Source organism: Hyperoodon ampullatus (genome assembly GCF_949752795.1).
Source record: "Hyperoodon ampullatus genome assembly, chromosome: 8".
NCBI classification, from domain to species: Eukaryota; Metazoa; Chordata; class Mammalia; order Artiodactyla; family Ziphiidae; genus Hyperoodon; species Hyperoodon ampullatus.
Window position 1 is genome coordinate 71,216,817 of NC_136921.1, and position 7,671 is coordinate 71,224,487.

At 32.9% G+C, this 7,671-nt stretch overlaps 1 protein-coding gene across 2 annotated transcripts in view; it reads left to right on the top strand.

The window, feature by feature from the left end:
• GALNT13 (polypeptide N-acetylgalactosaminyltransferase 13) overlaps positions 1–7,026 on the top strand; it is a gene marked incomplete at both ends in the record, with an annotated part of 492,276 nt that extends 485,250 nt beyond the window's left edge. Inside the window, one exon of one of the 2 annotated variants that reach the window (XM_079710390.1) lies at positions 6,886–7,026. In XM_079710390.1, the coding sequence (XP_079566516.1) occupies positions 6,886–7,026 (141 nt within the window). Of the gene's footprint in view, positions 1–3,415; positions 3,605–6,885 lie in introns of those variants that run through there. The other variant, XM_079710389.1, reaches the window with a different exon arrangement.
• Between the last annotated feature and the right edge of the window lie 645 nt (positions 7,027–7,671).

Sequence of the window (7,671 nt, forward strand, 5' to 3'; positions counted from 1 at the left end):
TGGCATCTTTTAAACTGAGACCTGTATGATTGGTTCTTCAATCAACCATACAGTCACTTCTATCTGTTCATTAAAATATCAATTTTTTTACTTAGTGCTTTTTTACCCAAAGGTATGACCTAATTTTATAATTTTATGATTCTTACTTTGTCACCAAAATTGTTTCCCTAGCCTGATTCCAGTTGGCTTTCCGTAGTAATTTTATCTTTAAAAGGGTAGATTTAGGGCTTCCCTGGTGGCGCAGTGGTTGAGAGTCCGCCTGCCGATGCAGGGGACACAGGTTCGTGCCCCGGTCTGGGAAGATCCCACATGCCGCGGAGCGGCTGGGCCCGTGAGCCATGGCCGCTGAGCCTGCGCATCCAGAGCCTGTGCTCCGCAACGGGAGAGGCCACAACAGTGAGAGGCCCACGTACCACAGAAAAAAAGGGTAGATTTAGAGATACTGCATGACACATCTTGTTTCAGATAGCAAAAATATGTTTAAAGGCAGGAAGTATTAACTTTTTCTTATGCGTCTTAAAATAGTATGATTGAAATTTTGTAAATCTCAGGAAATACTAATGCTTTATATTTCAATAGAGAACAATTAAGTAATGCTATGTTATAAAGAGAAACCAATACCAGCACAGGGTTCATATTATCCTGTTTTCTAGTCAATATTTTAAATAATGCTATAGGAAATGATATTTGGCAGTATGCTCCATGTCAGTCTGTATGTCACATTGCTTTCAAAACTGAGTTAGTATGACAGTTTCCTACAGTTGCGAGAGGCATTTGTAACAAATATGACAAATGGCTGGCATGCTTAAAAAAGAGCATTTAAAAGAAAAAATATAAATATACAATATATTTATTTACATTTATATATATATATATAAAATATCCAATATAAAAAAATCCAATATCCAATATAAAAATATCCAAGGTCTTGAATACAGCAAAGGAGAAATATAAATTAACCAATGAAAATGAAAAAAAGGTATTTAAATAACTATAAAAAGCCATTAAATAACTGTAAAAAAAGTCATTTCATATGTGTTCTTTTATCCATTTCTTTATTTATCCTGTCCATATGTCAAGAAATGTTTATAGTGGCAACACACAATACTGATGCAGATGCAGTGAAACTGACACAAATACAGTATTCTGGAATAGAGTAATCACAAGAAAACCGCTGTTGTTATTATTGCAAAAAAAATATTACAGATTTTTAAAAAAATTTACTAATATGTATTAAAATGTTCATACCTTTTGATCTTGTGATTTCACGTCTAAGAATCATCTCTAAAGAAATGATTATAGATGTGGAGAGAGATGTTCAGAGATGTTTATCACAGCATTATTTACAGTAGCTCCAAATTGGCTATCCCCCAACCCCAATGGAAAATTAAATGATTTTTGGCAAGTCTCCTTTGTAGAAATTGTTTATTTTTTAGGTTTTTAAAATATTTAATTATAAGAATGATGCCCACAATATAAAGTGAAGTTGGGCTTCCCTGGTGGCGCAGTGGTTGAGAGTCCACCTGCCGATGCAGGGGACACGGGTTCGTGCCCCGGTCCGGGAAGATCCCACATGCCGCGGAGCGGCTAGGCCCGTGAGCCATGGTCGCTAAGCCTGCACGTCTGGAGCCTGTGCTCCGCAACAGGAGAGGCCACCAGTGAGAGGCCCGCGTACCGCAAAAAAAAAAAAAAAAAATATATATATATATATATAAAGTGAAGTCTATTTAACTAGATGAGCTCAATTACATAAATTTGCATAAGGGATTAAAATTACTAGAAAACCAATAAAATATTAACAATTGGTATCTCTTCTAAACAGAACACTCAGGAAAAAAAAACTATACTTTTTTTTTTCAAACAAATGAAAGCACTAAATGTTTTTGTGGGTTTTTTTAAATAAAAAATAATTTTTTATCTCAAAGGGGTTGTTTCATATTTCTAATTTCTTCTGGTATATGGTTTTTCAGAAGTACCTAGAGTGAAATTTCTTTGAGTTTGTTTCATTGTCATTCATGTGATAAACATTTTGGGGGAAAATATTACAAATATATATTTTTTTCAACAAATATATTTTTTATGGAAAAGTTTATACCGTATTCATGTTCTGGAGGTACATTTCCTGAGTATAAGTAAAATCAAGTTTTTATTTTTGTTTTAAACCAAGGAAAACTTTATAATTCATTTTTCTTTTTAATAACACATGAAATTCATAATCACTAACACTGCGGTCTTTGACGTTAACATGACATTTACCAAAAAGATGTTCATTGCAAAAAGAAATCACTAAGGGTAGAGGATTATCACACCCAGAAATTTAAAACAGTATAGATAGGAAAGGCAAGCTTGATTTCATAAAAAGCCCCCAAAACTAGTCTTCTTAACCAATCAACTATATGGTGAACAGTATCATTTCACAAATAAAATTTATTATATATGTTAACGTTACCTTTCCTATCTTTGTAAATCATTTATCTACCATTTGACTGTAGAAAGTAAGTCCTTGAAATGGAAAAATCCAATGATTTGTATCCAGTAAGCTGCCCAAGAGATGTAGTTTAATTTTATCAGAATTTATTTTCTGCATTGGTCTTCCACTAAATATTTCAATCAACAAACTTATAGAGTACCTCGTGAGCAGGCACTGGACTTCATAATGTAGATAGTCATGTTCCCTGGCATTCCTGGAGCTTATGTTCCTGTGGAGGAAATAGATGGAAAACAAGAAACAGACAAATAAATTAATTACAAATTAATTAGGAGAATTATGTCAAATTAAGAGCCCAAATGGAGTTAATCATTTTCTTTTTCCTCCCTTCATTAACTTTCTAATTGACATTTAGATGAATGTACCAATGCATATGTGGAACACTTTTAATGCCACCAGGTTAGCCCTGTGAAAACACAGTGGAAATAACTTGAGTACCATACTGTACAAAGTAAAGCCAAGCCTTAAAGCTAAATTATCCCCTAGATTCTTCCCTGGCATCCACTCAAGTTTAGGGCAAAGGAATGAGGGAGCCAAAGACCATAATCAAAAACTCACTGGACTAATCAACGGTTTTGAATATGCACTCACAAAATAACTCATTTAATGCTAAGAGCATTTTATTGCTGGAATGAACACTAAGAATATAACCTTTTCTATCCAAAATAAACTTTTGCTCCAAATGTTTCATCATTTGATCTCAGGCTCTTCTCCATATTCTCAGTCTTATCTTCAGTTACTCCTACTGAATACAGTTGACATGAAAGTCAGCTAAAGGGATGTGGCTCACAGCTCCATAGATGCAATTATTGTGACGTGTGCTTTCAGTGCTTATCCAGTAGAAATTGTATGTTGCTGAGAATGATTGATTTATTACTGCTTTTGTACTAGATTTTGTCATTACTCATTATTTTCTTTGTCAAACAGACCCACACTCTTCTTCACATACTCACCCAGTCCTGTCTCTCAGTAAGCAAAGTAGCTGATGGCTCCCAACAGCCCACTGTGGAAATATGTAATGATAACCCTTTGCAAAAATGGCATCTAAGAAACTATACAAGAATGGAAATTTTTAGAAACATTTTTAAGAATTTTACTGATTACTTTCTCAAATAATTTTGGAGGTTTGTGCTGAAGACTTTATTAAATTTATTTTAGTGTTTTTATGTTTTGTTATTGAAATCTAAACTTATTTCTTTAAAATGTGGTTTAAAAAAATCATTATGTGCTATTTCTCTGTGGAGTTATTTTTCTTTTACTTCTTAGCTGCTCATTAATTTGGAGGCTGCATATATTAAGTGGTGTTTGTCTATTATTTATTAATAGGTATTTGTGTATTGTTTATTATTAATAGGTATTTTCTTTATTTCAAATATACATATGCATAAGTATAATTGATGGAATACATTATGACATATTAGCTCTTTCTAACTATAGCCATGTCTACATGACAATAGATTTTGTAACAGAGCTGAAAAAAACAATAAAAAAAAACTAACATAACCCAAAAATTGTTTTTGGAACACTGAAATTATTAAATTTTGTTAATTTTTATTCAGATACTTTGTGTGCAGATACAACATATCCTTTCTAAAATTTACTATTTTAACCTGAAACTTAAAGCAAATGCATTATTGAAGAGTAAGATGTAATTTTCAATAACTTTATGAAGTAAATTATTTCTGAGCATTTCTTTGTGGCTGGCTAAATGACATAATTATAATAATAAAAGCTTTTAAAAATTGTACTTTTCTGACTTGTATGATTTGTGAGTATCTTCTCAGTAGGCAGTAAAATGAATTATTATTCAGTTCAAGTCCAATAACTACCTGTCCTAGTTCTTGATCTTAAGGGGATTATTGTCCTGTAAATAAAAGCTATTATATTGTCCAATACCTTGCTATGAGAACACGTGGGAAGTTAGGGAGTTATTCTGGTTCAGATGTATCAGTTAAAGGTTGTTAGTAGAGGACACAATTGAGCTTGGGATACTTATGACAAGGCTGGGAATGGAAGTATGGAGAGGAGGGGGAAGAGGGATGTTGTTTAGATTAGACTTACATTTGAGACAGGGCATTCCAAACATACATTGGAAAGCTGAAAAAGTCTGGACCTTTTGCACAAAGCAATTTGCATGTATTATCTTAGTTTGTTATCAAAGAAACCAAACCTGGTAGGCGCAATGCCCACCAAGTGGTCATCTCAGATTTAACTATTTAGTCTCACAAAATTACAAGTCTTTTGCACTTAAAGAGGCCCACTATTTGCCTTCCTATCTGGTATTATAATGCCGTTTATCAGATGCAGATGCAGTTAATCAATCAGAGGTCATTTTTACTGTAAGTCATTGATGCCTATAAACATGGTTAACAATTTTACCCTTAGGTTGCAACGGATCACAGATAGCTGACTAAAGGTCAAATTTTTTAAGCAGTACGGGAAAGAGCATTTTTACATATTAGTAAGTATAATTAAGCATCTGACAAAGTATGTCCTCAGAATGATTTGGTAGCTTGCCCAAATTTTCATGGCTAGTAACTTGGGAAGCAGAAATTCACACTTATGGCTATCTAGCCCTAAAATGTCTGATCTTTCCACTCCACTACACTGAAAAGGAGAGTATTTTCCTTGGTTGGTTATCTTAACAGCAGTGGCTTTTGACTACTAATGAATTCCTTCAAAGAAAATATTTACGCATTTTTTAGAAAGAATACTTACTGATATTTTAAAAACTATCATCATATATGTAAATTGACAACACATATTCAATCTAATCCTTAAAGTCATATACGTGTTTTTGAAAAGGATCTAATAGAAGCAAACAAGGGTAAGTGGCTTTTTTGGAAAAGGACATATATACACAAAGGACCTCAGGTACGTAACAAAATGAACATTTTGATTTTTTAACTAGAACTTTCTAGAAAAAAATGCTTGTTTTCTTTTGTATTTTTTTCCAAGTTGGCTTTTGGTTCATAAATGAACAAAATAATTTCTGGCATCATAAGCATAAATCAACTATCTTCTTGCCTATCTTTGGCCATTTCTTCTTTTGTCCATTTTTCAGTATAAATGGCTTGATTCCATGTATTGAAAAGAGCAACAACAAAGGCCTAAATCTTCAAATCTTCTTCACATCTAATAGCCTTGCTCTTTTAATTTCCTGTTTGTTGTCTATTAAGCATCCTTTACCACAAGCCTATTTTCCAGTCTATCTTTTCTCAGGACAGCACAGTTCGGGGTGTTTGTAGTCCTAATCCAAAACAAATTATAAGTGTCTAGGCAGTGTTTCACCACCATTTTTTTGCATGCCCCCTGCATTTTTTATCTTCTGACTTTCAATATAATATCAAGAGCCCACCCCCCCAAAAAAAGTATTTGTCTACCTTTAATTTTGGTAATTTGCAACAAAAGTATAATATATGGATACTTTTTTCAAGATATATCTCCAAATCACCTCCCATATTCAAACACGTCTCTTCTGGCTGGGGAGTTTTTCATGTAGTATGGTTCTAGGCATTGCCCATGAAACTAAGCAGAACTGTATATGATAATGTATACAATTAGTGCATAAGTTAGTATATAAAACCATGTGGACTTAAAATGTATATCTGAAAAGTCCAAAGATATGACTTCAAAATGTAAATGTGAACTCAAAAGAGAAGACTGGTTAACCTGGTGCAATTATTGGAATTACATTTCAGCATTTGGGTACTGAGGGGATGCTTATTAATATTGTTGTTATGAAAATATATATAGGTACAATATTTTAAAATATATGTCCATCATATCTGTTTTTATTTGATGCTGGTATTTTTTTAAGATCCTTAAAAATGCAAACTAAATATGGTGAGCACACCATCAAGTAAGATAGATCTTTGTTGCTATGGTAATTACTCTTCTACAATGAATGTCTCACAGTCACAGATACTATGGCTTGTATAGTATTTTGAAAAGGGAACATCTCCAGCAGTTTTGTTCATCTGGGTCACAGCTGTGACATCTCTTTTCATATTTGCCAAATGGTTACTAAGTAACACATGCCTAAGAAAACTAAGATTCGGTAAAAGCTTGTTAATATTTGCACTCCTTAACTGAACTCTAAGCTCACAAATGGGCTTTTTGCAAAGGAGCCTGAATTCTTAGCAATGCATGATAAATGTCGGCCAATTTCTTCAACCATCTGCAAACAAAGGTGCATTAGACAATAATGAAACCATAACAGTGAAAGTTGTATAATAATTAATTCAGAGCCACCTGTGCACAGTTCCTTTTACAAACATATCACAATGTTTATACCAAAAAAAAAAAAAGGACTTTTTAAAGAGCAGATTTAATCTGATGTGCTAGTGAAGTTTAAGATAAAATATGTTGCACTGATTATTGGTTATCTTTTACAGAGACTCACCTTGAGACATGTTAACAGTAATCAATGTCTAGATGAACCTTCTGAAGAAGATAAAATGGTGCCTACCATGCAGGACTGTAGTGGAAGCAGATCTCAACAATGGCTGCTAAGGAACATGACTCTGGGGGCATGAAGACCATTTCCCCTAAGCCATGAAAGTGTCTACACTTATGCTTTTCCATTATTTCAATTAGGAAAAAATATTAACTTTGTTGAATTGAAAGTTTTAAAATCCTTTTAGTATTCTAAAACACAGTTGTTTATAATTCATTTTTAGGAATGTTTGCTTATTTCCCTACTAAAATTTGTATCTGATTAAAAAGCACATGGACAGAATAAATAACAGCAAACTGTTATTAAACATCAGAACAACTTGAAAAACAAATTGTGTTTGCTTTTTAAAAAAAATTATTGCCATCATGTCACAGGATTAAGTTTGGGAGGGGGGGCTATTTTTATTTTTTTCTTATAATGTGGAAAAAGGGACAATGTAAATGCCTTATAAAATAACTTCATTATGAAATATTATAAATTGTTTTATAACCTCTGTTTCTACTGGACCTTCATGGAAACATGTTGAATTTCTATGTCAACAGCAAGGCCATACATTGAATTACTTCTGAGCAATGAATTTGTTGCTCAAAAATCAGTTCCAAATTTTGTACCAGGAAAAAACTTAAATTGGATATTGACATCTCATAGAGTTCTTATAAAAACATCACATTTAAACAAAAAAGTGGAGGAGAATTTGAAAATTCAATTTAAAGTACATGAAATC